General features: G+C 41.0%; 1 protein-coding gene across 7 annotated transcripts in view; it reads left to right on the top strand.

The window, feature by feature from the left end:
• Positions 1–16,616, top strand: part of MLLT10 (MLLT10 histone lysine methyltransferase DOT1L cofactor) — a 128,492-nt gene that overhangs the window by 8,425 nt on the left and 103,451 nt on the right. For 6 of the 7 annotated variants that reach the window (XM_074535107.1, XM_074535112.1, XM_074535099.1 and 3 more), the window contains one exon: positions 14,200–14,254. The exons of the other annotated variant lie outside the window; for it this stretch is intronic. In XM_074535107.1, coding sequence (XP_074391208.1) covers positions 14,200–14,254 — 55 coding nt within the window. The remainder of the gene's footprint in view (positions 1–14,199; positions 14,255–16,616) is intronic. 7 annotated transcript variants of the gene reach the window in all.

The following is a 16,616-nucleotide window of genomic DNA, read 5'->3' as shown; positions in this document are numbered from 1 at the left end:
TAAAAAAAATTGTTAATATAACAAAAGTTGGTGCTCTCTCCAGCTTATATTTTTAAAAAATGTTTCATCATATACATCTACAAGTTTCTTTTGTAGAGTTGCTCATAAGAATTGTTTGATGTATCCATATTTTTACACCTCACCCCCAGCATTTGTGTAGTGTAAAAGTAAGCATAGGTGCAGTATTACTTGTCTTTGGCCTAAACAGAAAAAGGCAAAGAAGGAAAAACTGGGAATGCAGCCTTTCAGTATGCAGACAAGTTTGTGATCAGAGCTCTGATACCTCTGGCTCAACAGGCTGCCTGCAGGGGAGTGAGATCTGTGTTTATTAACACCTGTATCTGTAAACTAGAGTGAATGTTGAGAAATATGCTCACAATACAGGTGAATGAAACTTCATTAACCTTATTTTAGAAGAAGAAAACTTGCTTTTTTTTTTTCCAATTTGAATACTGTCCATCCAATAAGGACTAATATACTATGTAGTTTCTTTGAAGATATCCCTTGAAATAATTCTAAAGAAATGTTGAAATGAATGTTTCTTTAATGTGTATCCATATTTTTCCTTAAAGGATACTTTATGTAAGAATATTACTACAGCTACTATAAGAATATTATAACAGATATTACTAGAAGAACTGCTTTAGTTTTGAGCACACTACAGAAAAATTGATCTGTGTGCTTTTGTTATTTGTCTGGCTTTTATGAATGACTGTGCAGTCTAGAAGGCATTGAATATTAGTTTGTAGCTGGATATTTTGGATAAAAAGCCTGCCTAAGGATACATAGGGAGAACATTGTGTATTGGGTTTGTGTGACAAGGGTTTGTTAATAAGGAGGCTACAGGAGGGATTTCTCTGAGAAGCTGCCAGAAACATCCCGTGTCTGACAGAGCCAGTGCCTGCCCAGCTCCAAGACAGACCTGCTGCTGGCCAGGGCTGAGCCAATCAGCAACTGTGGCAGTGCCCCTGAGATAACATATTTAAGAACAGATAAAAAACCCTGCTGAATAGCAACTGCAGCTGGAGAGAGGAGTGAGAATGTGTGAGAGAGACAACTCTGCAGACACCAAGGTCGGTGAAGAAGGAGGGGGAGGAGGGCCACCAGGTGCTGGAGCAGTGATTCCCTTGCAGCTGGCGGTGAAGACTGTGGGAAGGCAGGCTGAACCCCTGCAGTCCATGGAAGCCAGCGAGGGAGCAGACACCCACCTGCAGCCTGTGGAGGACCCCATGCTGGAGCAGGTAGATGCACCTGAGGAGGGCTGTGGCCCCAGGGGAAGCCCATGCTAGAGCAGGCTCCTGGCAGGACTTCTGTAGAAGAGGCCCAGGCTGGAGCAGGTTTGCTGACAATATCTGGGACCTGTTGGGGTTCTGTACTGGAGCAGTCTTTCCATGGGACTGCTCCCCAGGGAAGGGGGGACATGCTGGAGCAGCTTATGAAGAAATGGAGCCTGTGAGAAAGACTTAGGGTGGAGAAGTTGGTGGAGACTGTCTCCTGTGGGAGGGGCCCCATGCTGGAACTGGGAAAGAGTGAGGATTTCTGCCCCTGGGAAGGAAGAGGAAGCACCATGTGATGAATTTACCACAGTCCCCATTGCTCTGTGCTGTTGGGTGAGAGGAGGTAGTGGAAATGGGGGGTGAAGTTGAGCCTGGGAAGAATGGAAGGATGGGGAGAAGGTATTTTAAGATTCAGTTTTTATTTTCTCATTATCCTACTCTGACTTACTTGGTAATAAGTTAATTTTTCCCCTAACTTGAATTTGCTTTACCTGTGATCTCTCTCTGCCTTTATGTTGACCTAGGAGCCGTTATTTCAATTTCTGTCCCCTGTCCTGCTGAGGAGGGGAGTGACAGAGAGTGTTGGTGAGCACCTGGTATCCAGCTAGGTTCAACTCACCGTGGTGTGTCTTGGTGCCACACATGGAGCATAAGGAAGTAAGGATAAGGAGAATAATTGGGGAGGTACCAGCAAAACTTGGACTGAACAGAATTAGGGAGAAGAGCGGAATGATTGTGGAAACTTTGTGTTGTTCCGATTGTGGTGAAGGTGAAAATTTTTGTTTTGTAATGCTATTGATTGAGTGATGTATGTTTCTTGTCCATTATATATATAGGTGAGTGTTGTTTGCTTTGCATTTCATGAGTCCAAGAAAATATTCTTTCCTGTTTTGTTGGTGTATGGAGTGAATACAGGCCTAAAACCTTGTATTGCACCTCGAAAGATGCCAGAGTTGTTTAGCATTACGGTGGCTGGTCTTCAAGGTTAGGAGTACAAGAAGTGCAGAAGGTGCTGCAGAAGTGCAGTGTACTTTCTGTGTGCTTCTCCAACATATCAAAGTGGGAGTATAAGTGCTGCTTCTGATTGTGCTTCCTTCATGCTTTTTTGTTTTCTTCCTTTTTTTTTTGTGTGTGCTGCATTTTTCCCTGCTTGTATGCGTACTTGTTACTTGGTTTGTAGATACACAGATGAGTTCATAAACTTAGCTGAAGCACTTTCCCACAGCAGAGAAAAGGTCTGCTACTTTTTCTTTTGATTAGCTAGTTTACTGAAATGTCCATGTAATTTGTGCAGTAGTTTATAATTACATTATGCAGATCATGGTTACATAGGGTATTCAGGCTTTAAAACAGTGTTGCATCACTCAAGTACTACTTGATCGGAAATTTTTTAGCATAGATGTCAATATAACAGGTACTTCAGTAAATAGTCTAAAGGTTCTTTGGCAAAATTACTAACCAAAGTGAGGCTAGAACAAAACATTTTCCCTTACAGGAATTGCATAATCCTTATGCAGAAATGTTTTATGAATGTTTGTTTCATTGTATTCACTGGCAGAAGAAGTCTCTCAAGTAAGCAAGGAGTTGCTCAGCTTGTGAGAAGCCTTGCTTAGAATTTATGCTAACATTTTATAGCTGGGAATTTTTAGGATAAAGCTGTGATGTTGCAGAAGAAATGAAACGCTGAAATGAACCATTGCATGTTGTATTTTCTTAATGTAGATTGAATTGGGTCAGTTGCATACTTTCAGGCTGATTAAAAAAATTGAATGTTTAGTCGGACGTGCAGCCAAATATGAGAGGCGTTTCTCAGAGCCTTCTGATGCTTTATCTTGAAGATCAGTGTGTGAAACTAAAACTTTATATATGTTTATAATTAGGATTTTTGCAACATCTAGCAGGATTTACTAATCTTGAGTAAATGGTGGGAGATTTATGGTTTTGGACTTCCAAAGTTGGAGTAGGCAGATCATGCTACACCCTGTGTGTCATCACTATGTTACATTGTACTATACATTATCTCATTTCTATACATTGAGTGAAAGTATGACTAAGTATGACCTGTAGTACTTACTGAGTGGATGGTCTTTAACAATGCTGATTTGCATGTTGAGTGCTTCTAATCTTCTTGTCATATTCTACAAATTTATTATCAGTAGTAGATGTTTTTGACAGAGCTAACCAAATCTGCATATATTTTTATATGATGCCTTGATAAAAAGAACTAAGTTGAATCTCTTTAATTTATCCGTGTATAAACCCCAAAATGCTTCAGGTAGTCAGTCTGTTTTTCTTTTACCTGTCAACTGTCTGCTTTAAGAAAAAGTTCTTTCTTTCTCCTGGGACAGATGACTGAATAGAGATGGGGCAGAGATTTGGCAAATTTGTCAGCATCGAGAAATGGTTATTTGAAGATGAAGATGACTTAATTTCTTAAGTTGTCAAGTTGCAGAACATAGCACTTTGGAAGAGAAGTGCTGACAGCAGGCATTCGTTTGCTCTATTAGTGATGTCAGCCAGTTGGGGATTCTTGGATGTGGCAGGAGGTGCTTCGATTCCTGTTGGTTCTCCATTGTGGTTTGTGAACACTGGAGTCTGGTGTGAATCACAGTGAAACATTGCAAGTTTAATTGGTCTCTTTTTGGATGTTTGAAAAAATCATGTAGTAGTTAGCTCCTTGCTGTCTTCTGCTTCAAATCCTGCCATGATTGTAAGCTCTCATTTATCGAGTAATTTAGTTCAAAATAGTGAAGGTGGGTATTTTGTGAGTTTATAAAGTTTCTGTAGGGTTTATAAGGTCTGAAGATACTGTAGGTTGAGAATATTGATAAAGTGTATTGCCATCCCACTGTAGTTTAGAAACTGATAAAGAAGTGTGGGTTTGGTTTTGTGGACAGAAGTCTCTTCTTTGGCTGGGCCATGTGTTCCTAAAGCAGCTCATCCTTTTTGCTGTATTGAGCAGGGGAAAAATGAACTTCTGACTCTGGCAAGTGTTACAAAGCATGGATGTTAAAATAGAAAGAAACTCTAATGGGAATTTTCACAGGACTTGATTGGTTTGAAAGGAAAAGCGCAAAAGCAAGTATCAGTAAAATATCAGAATAAAAACATTTGGTATGAATAGATAGCCTGAGTTTGGTGTGAGTAGAGGTTCAGTAATTTTCAGCAGCTGCTGGAAGCGCTTATGAGTTTTACTAGACTTTCTGGAGACTTCAAGAGCTGAGATGTTGATCTTTTCTGGTTGTTCTTTGTATGTTGGCAGTAGTGATCTTGCTTCAGTGAAGATGGCTTGAAGCAGGGAACAGAAACATGAGATGTCACTGCTGAGGGTGGGGGTAAGCTGTTGCCTGCAGATGTAGATGTGGTCAGTCTGGTGCATATCCTGTTGCTGGCTCTGTTCTTGTGCTGGCTGCCTGTAAATTCTCATCTCTTGATAGAATTTATGTGAAGATCTAAATTTCCAGATGAAGTGTCTTGGCAGCAGTGTACTGGTTTGCGCTACTCTGCAAATTGTCTGTGGCTTTTTCTTCTTGTTTTCTAGTCTTGCACAAAGCTGTCCCTTTGTAGGCTTTAAGGTACTTGTTTTTCTGTAGATAGTCCCTGATTAGCTGAATTTGAGTTAGGTTTTCTAAGAACTATTGTCTAGTTGTCTGTGGTTCTTGATTTCAATTGGCACACTTTCACTGAAGTGTCTTTAGAATATGGTATCTTCTTGTAGACAGAGCTGTGTTGACATTGGTTATTCAGTACCATATTTTTCTGAATCTAACACAAATTACCCCAAAATTTCCCAGGCTTAACTGGGGGAAAAGACAATTTTTACTGTCCAGTGTTTTCATTCCAATGTACTTGTTGTTGTATTTCTATTTTAATTTTTTTTTCCTATTGAAGAAAACACACTAGGGTAAGAGGAACATAGAAAGTATAAAAGGAAATTAGAAAATATAGGATTCTTTCCCTTGGAGGAAATGAAATACTAATTTCAGATCCTTTAGGGGAGAAGGAAAATAAATAACAAGAACATGTTGAGCTTAGAAGATAATTTTTCATTGAAAGAATTGAATGAACTTCAAATAGTTATGTATAGGTTAGATGAAGTATGTACAGCATTGGCATAACTGAAACTCTAGATGTGGTTTTTAATAAACTTGGTGTTCAGAGTGGTTTTCTAAATAGTCTTTTTTTCTCAGAATGTTTGTTTTTGACAGCAATAGGTATGTGTCTGCCAGCATTAAATTGTTTTGCTTTAACTAAAATAACTACCCATATCAAGATCTTTACCTTTCTAAACCAGTTTTTAAATCCATATTAAAATATTATTAGGGTATTATTATTATTGTTATTATTAAGGTATTATTTGAAGTAGCAGTATTTAAGACTACCTAGCATATTTGAAGTCTGTAGGATTGGAGAAGATCATCTTACATGTAATAAAGAATATTATGAGTGACTTCTACAGATGTCTTTTTTTCTGGTAACACCCAAGAGTGAGACAAAATGTTACAGAATACTGGTGAAGGCTGGTGAAGCTGTACTGCAGAATTTGGGATATGAGTATCTGGACACAGTCAGTTGTGCTGCAAGCTTCTGCAGCTGCTGCTAAGTGGGAGTCAGGGCTGCTGAGAGCATCATGGGCTGCCAGTTGGAAAGGCATCGATTAGAAACTGACCTTCTGGTCAGCTGCTTTGCTTACCTTTGTAAATCTGTCCATGTGCCTTGGGAAAGTGTGTTGGGTTAGTGCATTTGGTTATGCACAGACATACCTAGTAGCATGGCATGCTGTAAAATAGATGTGTTTGAAACAAATTCAGAAGTAAAACAATGAAAGGCTTGGCAATTGACTCTTTCCTCCTAGGTTAATTTAAAAAAGTCATAAGAATTTGAAGGATTCATAGAATCATCTAATGATTAAGGTTGGAAAAAAATTCTGTGATCATTGAATCCAGCTGTTTACTCAGCACCACTGTATTCACCACTAAACTGTGTCTCCAAGTGCCACATCCACGTGCCTTTTGAACACTTCAGGGACAGTGATTTTGTCACTTCCCTAGGCAGCCTGTTCCAGTCAGCCTGATCACCTTTTCAGTGATTTTTACTAATTCCAATCTAAGCCTCCTCTGGTGCAACTTCAGGTCATTTCCTCTTGTCCTGTCATTTGTTAGCTGGGAGAAGAGACTGGCATTCACCTTGCTACGCCCTTTTTCAGAGAACGCAGAGATGGGGAGTTGTAGATAAGCTATTCCCCGAGCCTCCTCCAGGCTAAAAAACCCCAGCTCCCTCAGCTTCTCCTCAGCAGATTTGTGTTCCAGAGCCTTCCCCAGCTCCATTGCCTTTGTTTGGACTCTCTCCAGCACCTCATTGCCCTTCTTGTAGTGAGGGGCCCAGAACTGAACCTGGATTTGAGGTGCGGCCTCACCGGTGCTGAGTGAGGATGATCAGGGGGATGATCTCTGCCCTGGCCCTGCTGCCACTCCATTGCTGAGCCAGGCCAGGATGCCATTGGCCTCGTGGCCACCTGGGCACTCTGTGACTCATGTTCAGCTGCTGTTGAGCAGCACCCCCAGCACCTTTCCCTCCAGGCATCTTTGCAGCCACTCTGCCCAGGCTGGAGCTGCAGGGGTTGTTGTGAGCCAGGGGCAGGAGCAGGCCCAGGCCCTTGGCCTTGTTGGGCCTCAGAGCTCTGGGCTCTGCCCAGCAGTGCAGCCTGTGCAGATCCCCCTGCAGAGCCTTGCTGCCCTCCAGCAGCTCAACACTCCCAGCCAGCTCAGTGTGTCTGCAGGGCCTGAGGGTGCCCTGGATCCCCTCATGTGGATCATTGATAGAGCCATTGAACAGAGCTGTGCCAGCACTGAGCCCTGGGCAGCACTGCTGGCTGCAGTTCCATTCAGCAGCAGCCTCTGGGCCCGGCCATGCCAACAGCTTCCCACCCATCCAACAGAGCCCCAGCCAGCCATGAGCAGCAGTTCCTGCAGGAGGTGCTGTGGGCAATGGTGGCAAAGGCTCTCCTGAAGTCCAGGTAGGCACATCCACAGCCTTTCACCCATCCACTGTCAGTCCTTTGTCACAAAAGGAGATGAAGTTGGTCAATCAGGACCTGCCCATGCTGGCTGGGTCTGATTTCCCTGATTGTTCAGCATATGCCCTGTGATGGGAACTCAAGGCGATCTGCTTCATGACCTCCCCAGCAGTGAGGTCAGGATGATAGTCCTGCAATTCCCTGGGTCTTCCTTTCAGCCTTCCTTGTACATAGGTGTTTCAGTTGCTAATCTCCAGTCAGCCGAGACCTCCCTGGTTAGCCAGGGCTGCTGGTAAATGTTTGAAAGTGAGTTGGCAAGCTCTTCTGCCAGCTCCCTCAGTACCTTGGGTGGATCCCATCCACCCCCATAGACTTGTGGCTGTCTCAGTGGCATGGCAGGTCACTGACACTTTTCCTCCTGGATTGTGGGGACTCCATTCTGTTCTCTGCTTCTGTCTTCCAGCTCATGTTTTCACTAAAATATGAACTAAAATTGCAACAAGTGGATTTAACCATTCTTCTGTTTGTTTAATGGTTAACAAGAGCAGCAAAATAAAATGTTTTGTCTGATAACTTTTAACTGATGTTGATGAAAAAGATTGGAAGAGGTTGAGTGTCGGATTTTAAGAACTGTTACGTTGATTGTATGTAACTCGCTATTTTTGTTGTTTGTACCTTCATGGATCATGCGTTGCCATCTCATGGAGTTGTTTCTTTCAGTTAAACACTTTTGGGGTTTGGGGCTTTGCTTTTATTTTTTCTGTTGTCAAGCAGTATGAAACAGTAATTCTGTGATCAAAATGTACTTTGGAGAATAAAAATGGTTCTGGTAGTGTGTCATGCTGGGTATATGCACCTTGACAGGGAATTCAAGCTTCCAAACACAACATTTTCTATATGTGGCTGATGCCTGTTGAAAATTTTGAAATACGTGAATGTCAGGGAAATATCAAAACAAAATTGAGTAAGAAATCTGCCTGCATTACTACCAACATAAAATTAGTCTGTTTCAAGTGTACGCTTTCTTTCCTTCTGTCCTTCCTTCTGTCCTTTTTAAAGTAAGGCCTTCAGTTGGACTTCCACTCTGATTTGTAGCCAGTGTAGATAATGCCACCTCCCAGATAAGGTATTTATACCCTTTATATCCTTTCCTGACCACCTGTCTGTGTTCCTGTTACATTTGTTATCTGACATTGGTTGTGTAGCCTCATGGAAAGGTGGCTCAAAGAAATGATCTGACTGAAAAAAAATATTATATTTATGTTGCTGGCTAGGATTTCCATATAGTCAATTGAATGCTTTTCCCAGAGCAAGGAAGACAGTAGAAAGGACACAGCAGGGGATGGTCAGTGATCTTCTTCTGGCAGTGCAGTGCAATTATGCTACCTTAAAGTGAGCCTGTAGTAAAGTCAGCTGGAACTGCAGCTTGGTGTCTTGGCTGGCTTTAAGGAACTGTGGTCTGTTTAATCTGCTGTAGATCTTGTGTTATTTAGGTTAACAGGTCACATTGAAAGAAACGTTTTATTGCCTCATTGCAATGCTGGGAATTCAGTCCTGCAGGATTTTACTTGGTTGACAGTAATTCAGTCATTATTCAGGTGAATGGTTCCAATGGCCTAGCTTGGGCCACAATTCAGTAAATTACGTGCAAAAGAATTCTTTGACCTTTGTTTTCTTATAGCAAGAGACAGCATATAATGGGTGTCTGCAGATGATGCTTTATGAATGCGCTCCAAATTTTCAGAACCCTGAGGCAAGAACAATGTTATATTCCTATTACTATTTTCTTCTCTCCTGCATGTATAGTCTTGTCCCTGTCTCTCTTTTATCTTCTCTATTTACTGTTGCCTTTTTCTCTTTCCCTTAATTTCAACATGAATAAGGTAGTCTCTTGGATTGAACCAGTTTCTCTATGCCTTTCCAGTTGAAAGATTGGTAGAGCTAGGTGTACCAAAAAGACTTGAAAAATGATATTTGTATAATGTTACCTAATGCTGGTTAAGTAGCTCTTAGTCCTGGTTAAAATGGAAAGGCATATTTATCTAGAATAGAGGAAGAACACTTTATACCGCAAGGCAGTGGAGCCAAGTTGGACTGTAACTGATTCAGTATGGGAAGCTGGAATTATTTAGCTCCTTGTTTTACTTTGGTCTTCCATTCTTGCAACTTTTTTCTGATGGATATCTTTAGTGGACACCTCTGTGTGTGTGTTTTTTTTTTTTAATTATTTCAGGTTTTTATTTCTTTTTGGTTATTTTTCCTTTTTTTATAGTGTTGAGGGGATGAAAAGTTTCTTTTTCTGCATGGATCTTGCATGCTTCTGATTTTAGTTCTCTGCTGGGTGATGATTTAAAGACTGGACTCCTCAGGAGGCAGTCGGTTTTTCACCAGACCAAGGCAATCTCAGTTTGCCTGAATGCTAAGGGATAGGATCAGTCTTTGTTTACTTAATTAAGTTGCTGTTTATGTAGCTCAGAAGTGAGTTGTGACAGTCACGCTGTCAGACTGTTCCAGCTTCACAGCTCTGAGATTGGTTTCACTTTAGTCCTCTACAGGAGACCTCATAGTCTAAAGCCATTCCTGCTGAGAGTTCACCCCAATTCTGCATGGACAGAACTTAGTCTCCATGAACTTAGTCTCTTCCACTGAAGAGCTGCAAAAATGAGATGTCCTTACACTCTGTAAGGACAGGAAGGAAAAGGATTATGTCATTTTCTACAACTTCATTGTGTTCCTTCAGCCAGTATTCGTCTCTTCACTCTCTTCAGGTCTAATTCAGCTGCCTGTACCTACAGCCCTGCGTGTGCTGCTGCACCTCCCTGTGTTGGACTGGTGCCCTTCAGCACACCAAGGACATGGTTATTCTCTAGGGTCACAATCAGCCTCTGTAGTGTTCACATTTGTGCTGCTTAACCTGATGATGTTTGTCTGAATTGTTGATCAGTCGTAGCAGCTTGCCTTATTTGTGTTGTGGTGTCTGTAGATGTTGTATCTGCCCCTGCTACCTACTCCCTCTGCCCTGCACAGCTGGTTTAGAAGTTCCCCACAGTGTTTCTGAATGCTCAGACAATAAGTCTGTGTCAGAAATCTTTGCCAGAGAAAAGACTTAGAACACAAAACTGGAGAAAAGAGCCATGTCATGGTCTGTGTGCTCAAATATTAGAGACCGTCTGTATGGATCATCAGATTGTTCCATATACTGTGTTGCATCATCAACATGCATGATAAAAGGATCAAAATGTTATTCCATCCATTTTAGAGCTAGTAATAAAGTGTTAGTTTAAATTAAAAAAAAATTCTCTACTAGTTACTTGTCTCAAGGCACGAGATTCACTGTTTCCCACCTGGCAAAGGTCCTGGTTTTACTACGTGGCGTGTATTGAAACTTGGCAGAGCAGAAATGGGTGACAGAATCTGAGAGTGTTGAGGCTGGGAAGGAGTTAGATTCCTAATGCAGAGAGAGGCAATAGAAGGGCTTGGGGTAGCTATGTGCTCTCTTAGCTTACTGGGGTGTTACCTTATTGCAGATTGCAGCCAGATTTCATGGCCCCGGAAGTGCTCTGTGTCATCAAAGTGCAAATATCTCTGCAGAGTTACCAGTTCTCAGCACCATGAGAGATGAGTGTGATTCTGCACTCAGGTTTTGCACTGAAGTTTTCTTCCACTGTCAAAGCTTCCACCTCCACTTCAGTTTTCTGTCTTGCATCTTCTCTGACTGGTTGCAGCCAGGACTGCAGAGGATTAATGAGGGACCCGAGTCCTTGCAGACCAAGACAAATAAATCAGGTGAAGCTGATGAGACTGAATGGAGCATGCTTAACTCTTTGGCATAAAGGACTGGCTCAAGTCATTGCATCTTAGTGTCCTATGATCATTTTGATTTATTTTATGGTAAAGTTTGCACAAGAAGCTTGCTAATTCTTTAATTACTGGTGCTGCAGTGCTGTGGCTCCCTGCCTTCAGTTTTGCTGATGCAACTGTTTGTGGAATTGTACTTAAATTGCATCACTGATATGAAATGAATTTAAAAGGTTAAAAAGTTTATTTCATTCTATTTCACTGATCTGTTGTAAGGGGCAGCCCAGCAGATAGTTGTGTCAGTAGCTGAGGGAGTGGTGGAGGGAGAAATTAATGAGGGGGAGGTGAAGGGAAGAAGAGAACCTCCTAAACTGGTTTTGCCACTACTGAAAATGTTTGTCAGACTTCCATATGCTTGCAGAGGTGGGGCAAGGCAGAATCTGTTAACAGCTTCTCTTCTCTCAGTTACATCATCTCCTCTCGTTGGCTTTAAGCTGCCAGCTTGCAGCTTTGGACTGGGAGCCAACTTTATTGCACTGTGACCATCAATGCATACCAGGCTTCTTTCTTAGGAATCTAGTTCAGTATATGAGAAATTTGCTGAAATGAAACTGTTGCTACTGTGTGTCTCTCAGCACTTCAGTATTTAATATTTTGAGAGCTGGTGTTAAGATACAGCTCACAAATATACTGAATATGTAGGATTTTGTTTAAAATGAACTGATCAGTTAATTTCTGTGTCTTGACTAAAAAAAAAAAGTAATGATGGAAGTCTGCAGGCAACTTGCAGAATGATTAAGAGGTTTTCAGCCACTTTTTAATCTAAATTTCACCATAGACTTAATGCTGGCTTTCAATAAATTGCTGATCATTTTTGTGAGTGTGTGAGAGAGATGAGTGAAGCAAAAGACAAAAGGCTACAATCCTAAAGATCCTTCTTTCTGTGTGCAGCTCTCTGTACCAGTGCACTGAGAAAAAATAAGGTTTTTTCCTATTTTATCCTCTATGAAAGCCTCTTTGCTCTAATATAATTTTTTTTACAGGTTAAGAAAGATAATATTACAAATTTCTTACAGGTTAAGACAGTCCTCAAGATATACTTTAGCCATATGAATTTCAAGAATGGAATTTCTAGTTCCTCAAATAAGTTTGCACAATCTGTTTCTGAGGCACTGCTAGCATCATAGGCTCCTTTATCTGCTGTCTTGTCAGTTAGCTGGTAATGGAGAATAGCTCTGTTCAGGGAACAGTGAGAACAGGTGTCCCACTCTGTTTGAAGGATATGGTGTTAAGTTTGCATCTGATGATCTTGATCTGCTTAAGATTATTAGGTTTCTATGCTCTGAGTTGTCCCTAATCTGGAAATATTGAAAGGTTATAATATGGTGATTCCTAGGTTTAGGATCCCCTATAGTGGTGCTCCTGTGCTTGTAATGTGGAGCACTTGGAGCGTGGGTCAAATCTAGTAATTTCTGTCATCTCTGGTTTGGAATTGATTTGCATGCTCTAGGACATGAAGGTAAACATGATATTAGGAAATTGATAGGAGGCAGTGATAGCAGAAAAACTGTTCTGTTGTGATCGTGGTGTATGTTGGAAGAATATTACATCATAGATGACTTGGACCCAGGACTGGAAGGGACACTAACCAAGCTTGCAAGTGATACAAAACTCGCAGGAGCTGTTGAATCCCTTGGAGGCAGGGAGGCCCTGCAGAGAGAACTTAATAAATTAGAGGACTGGGCAGTCAATGACAGTATGAAGTTTAAGAAGGGTAAGTGCCAGACTCTGCACCTGGGATGGGGCAACCCTGGATGTACAGACAGACTGGGGAATGAGATGCTGGAGAGCCAGCCCTGTGGAAAGGGACCTGGGGGTCCTGGTCCATGGCAAGTTGAACCTGAGCCAGGAGGGCCAGCCCTGTCCTGGGGAGCATCAGGCACAGCATGGCCAGCAGGGCAAGGGAGGGATTGTCCTGCTCTGCTCTGCTCTGGGGCAGCCTCACCTCAAGTGCTGGGGGCACTTCTGGATGCCACAATATAAAAACGAGATTTAACTGTCAGAGTGTCCAAAGGAGGGCCATGAGGATGGTGAAGGACATTGAGGGGAAGCCGTGTGAGGAGCAGCAGAGGTCTCTTGGGTTGTTCACCTTGGGGGAGACTAAGGGAAAACATCATTGGAGTCTACAACTTCCTCATGAGGGGAGGAGAAGGATCAGACACTGGTCTCTTCTTTGTGGTGACCAGTGACAGGACCTGAGGGAATGGCCTGAGGTGGTGTCAGGGGAGGTTTAGGTTGCTTATTAGATAAAGGTTCCTCACCCTGAGTGTGGTTGTACACTTAACAGGCTCCCCAGGGAAGTGGTCACAGCTCCAGGAGTGCTGACAGAGTTCCAGAAGTGTTTGGACAATACTCTCAGGCACATTGGGGTGACTCTTGGGGTGGTGATGTGCAGGGTTGAGAGTTGGGCCTTGATGAACCTTGTCGGTCCCTTGCAACTCAGCTTATTCTGTCATTTTGTGATCAAACTGCTTATTTCTAGATGTGTGGTTTTGCTACAGCTGTCAGCTTCTGACCTCCTTTTTCTGAGACAGAAAGTGTGGTTGGTTTTTGTGTCTCAGGATAAGTGATAAGTGGCAGCCAGCAGAGACTGTAGCCAGCCATAGCTGCGTGCACTTGTGCTGGTCATATCCACAGCCCTTCTTCATGATTGACCGTCTTGGTCAATACAGAGAACCTAGGACAAGGAAGTACAGTGAGGACTTTTGGACTTTGTCCAAGCTTCTTGGCATTTAAGTCCACCCTGTGCTGTAGTTTTTGGAGGCTTCTCTTCAGAATTCCTGGGTGTGAAACTCAGGAAGAAAATTGGAGGTGGAACTGCAAGTAGCTTTAATGTGTGTCATAGTTTGAAGATCTGGAGGAGAAAGCTTTATTTTTCACAAAATAACATTAATATTCCAGTAGAGGTTAAGGGAAAACACACCCATTCACTTGTAAAGAATGGTTGCTTCCTTAATATCAGATAACAGTTTTAATGTGTGTGGTTTCTTTTTCGATGCTTCTGTGATCATTCCATTTTTTTTATTTTACTTTTGCTTTTTTTCCTAGAGATGTGAATTATGCCCTCATAAGGATGGTGCTTTAAAGAGAACAGATAATGGGGGTAAGTTTTATTCTTGCTTTTTGTGAACTCTCTTATTTTGTATGAGGGAAATAAATCTGTGGAAAAAGATTATAGGGATCCTAAACATAAAAGAAAACACTGACTGCTTGGGAAAGAGATAATTGTTTAAGAGTAACCCGTATTTGTCCACTTCAGGTTCAATTTACTTTGAGGACATCTATCATTATTCTTGGTTTCATTTTTAGGAAAAAAGTTACAATAGAAAAACTGCATTTTAACATAAGATTTAATGGGTAAAATGGATGAATTTTATGTGTATTTAGTTGGAGCCTGAGCATTACAGAAAGCTGTTGAAAGTGCACCATTCATGGAGGAAAGTGGAATTTTTATGTCTATAGCCCAGACTGAATGCACCAGTGCATTTTCAAAGGTTGACTCTTTCATGCCTGATTTACTAATAGGTTCTGTAACAAAGAAGTTAGAGCTTGAAAGTTGCAGTAGTGATTACCTCTGCCTTGCATCTTTCTAATTTCACTGTTCAGGTTATCATCAGTTCTGCTCCTGCTGAGTAGAACTGCTAGAGAAAGTCTCCACTGAATATCCTGGCCTCATTATATTTATACTAATAGCTGGGTGATGTGAGTGTAAAATTTCAATTAACTTTTGAATCACTTTTGGAATGCTGCCTTCTCTCTCTGGTAGATACTTCTAAATTCCCATCCATCATCTATCTGTAAATAGCCTGGTCATTTTGATACCGAGCCTTTTCTCTTGTGAGAGGAGAAAGTATGATCTGTATTCTGGAATTCACTTGGACAGTCTATGGAAATTGTATTCTGCAGATTCTATGCTGTGTACATGATATTCTGCCTAATTTGTGTCTTAACATAGTGTTGATGCAGCTTTGCTATTTCTGTTGCAGTTGAGTTGCAGGAACACAGGGCCTGCACATGTTTGTGCTGATCTATCGTTTCCCTTGTGTACCTGTGACTGCTCTGTTCATATATATATATATATATATGCTCTAGGTTTACCATTTTAGTGTCAACTGACTCAAACACATCACTCAACTTAATACTCAGTACTTAAGTCTTATTCCTCTTTATTATTCCTCTCATGTCAATACATGCACTGTTGAATTAATTTCTTTAGAAATGGCAGCTGGACACTTTATTTTTAGGAAATAGTAACAAGAAAGCCTCAACTGTCTTGAAATAAACAGGAAAATTTGTGAAGTATGAAGTAGCTGAAGTGTGTTCTGGTTTTATACTTAAAGTAGTATTTGGGAATGCTTTGCTATTATGCTGTGGTGGTCTTGAAACTTTTTCTTAGCATGAAGTCTTGAGAACTTACTTTGATAGTGTGCATCAAAGATGTGAGCATCCTATTAATTGTAATTATAAGTTCTTCTGTCTGAAAGTGAATTACTCTGTAAGATTGAAATGCTTTAAGTTTCAATGCAAAGATAGAACACTGTACTATAATTTTAATACCCAAGTGTTTTCATCAATGAAAACTTCATACTGAATATTTCATAGCTGAGAGGCATAGGAATTTATTTTTTCTTCTGAAAACACCCAGCCTCTGTAACAGATTGTGTCCATGGTGTTGAAAATAGCAAATTCTACTTTGTGGACCAAATGTTTTTTAAATAATAGCTTTATGGAAGGATGTGTACCTTGGAAAACACTTTGACTGGTGTTGCATTTCAGAAATCTGCGTTCTTACCTGAAATTTTCCTTTCGTAGAGTTGCCTAACGAGATTGTACCAGAAGATTTTTAGACTTAAAGAAATACTGTTGAAGATCAGATAATGGGCTTGCCAGTTGCAATGGTGTTTTCAGTAGGTTAATACTTAATTTTTTAAAATGCTGTTACACCTTTCGTTGCCAAGTGAATCATAAAAAGATGCAGATATTTGAGAAGAAACTTAGAAACAAACATTTCTGGTAAAACCTTGTAAGGATCTAGCTTTATAAACTTGTAATTATGCAGTCTTTCACAAAGTATAGAGATAATTAAAGGATCTTAGCTTTTCAGAACAAGAGAAGAAATTGCTGATTTTAAGTCAGTGATAGAAGGTTTTTCTTCTTTCTGCCTTCTGGCACCAAGTAACTTCATTTTTTTCTTGTAGACAGAAAAAAACAGAGTGCTTTTTGTTTTGAGTGTGCAGATTGCTTAGCCCATAGAAGGCCTGCTGCTCCTGTAGGTTTTTTTTAAGAGTCTTCTGGATATTTGCTTTATAATAAGGTGGAGGGCTGTGTTTTGGGCATTGAAGGTACTATATTTTCTTTTATGTCCGGAAGATTAATGGGCTACTGAGCTTTTACTGTAGCGTTCTGTGATTTTCATAACCTGCAGTAAGATGCTGTTACTGCAGTGAGAGTCCTTGCTATACATT

Source organism: Zonotrichia albicollis, chromosome 1 (assembly GCF_047830755.1).
Source record: "Zonotrichia albicollis isolate bZonAlb1 chromosome 1, bZonAlb1.hap1, whole genome shotgun sequence".
NCBI classification, from domain to species: domain Eukaryota; kingdom Metazoa; phylum Chordata; class Aves; order Passeriformes; family Passerellidae; genus Zonotrichia; species Zonotrichia albicollis.
This window is presented reverse-complemented; position numbering and strand designations above follow the sequence as displayed.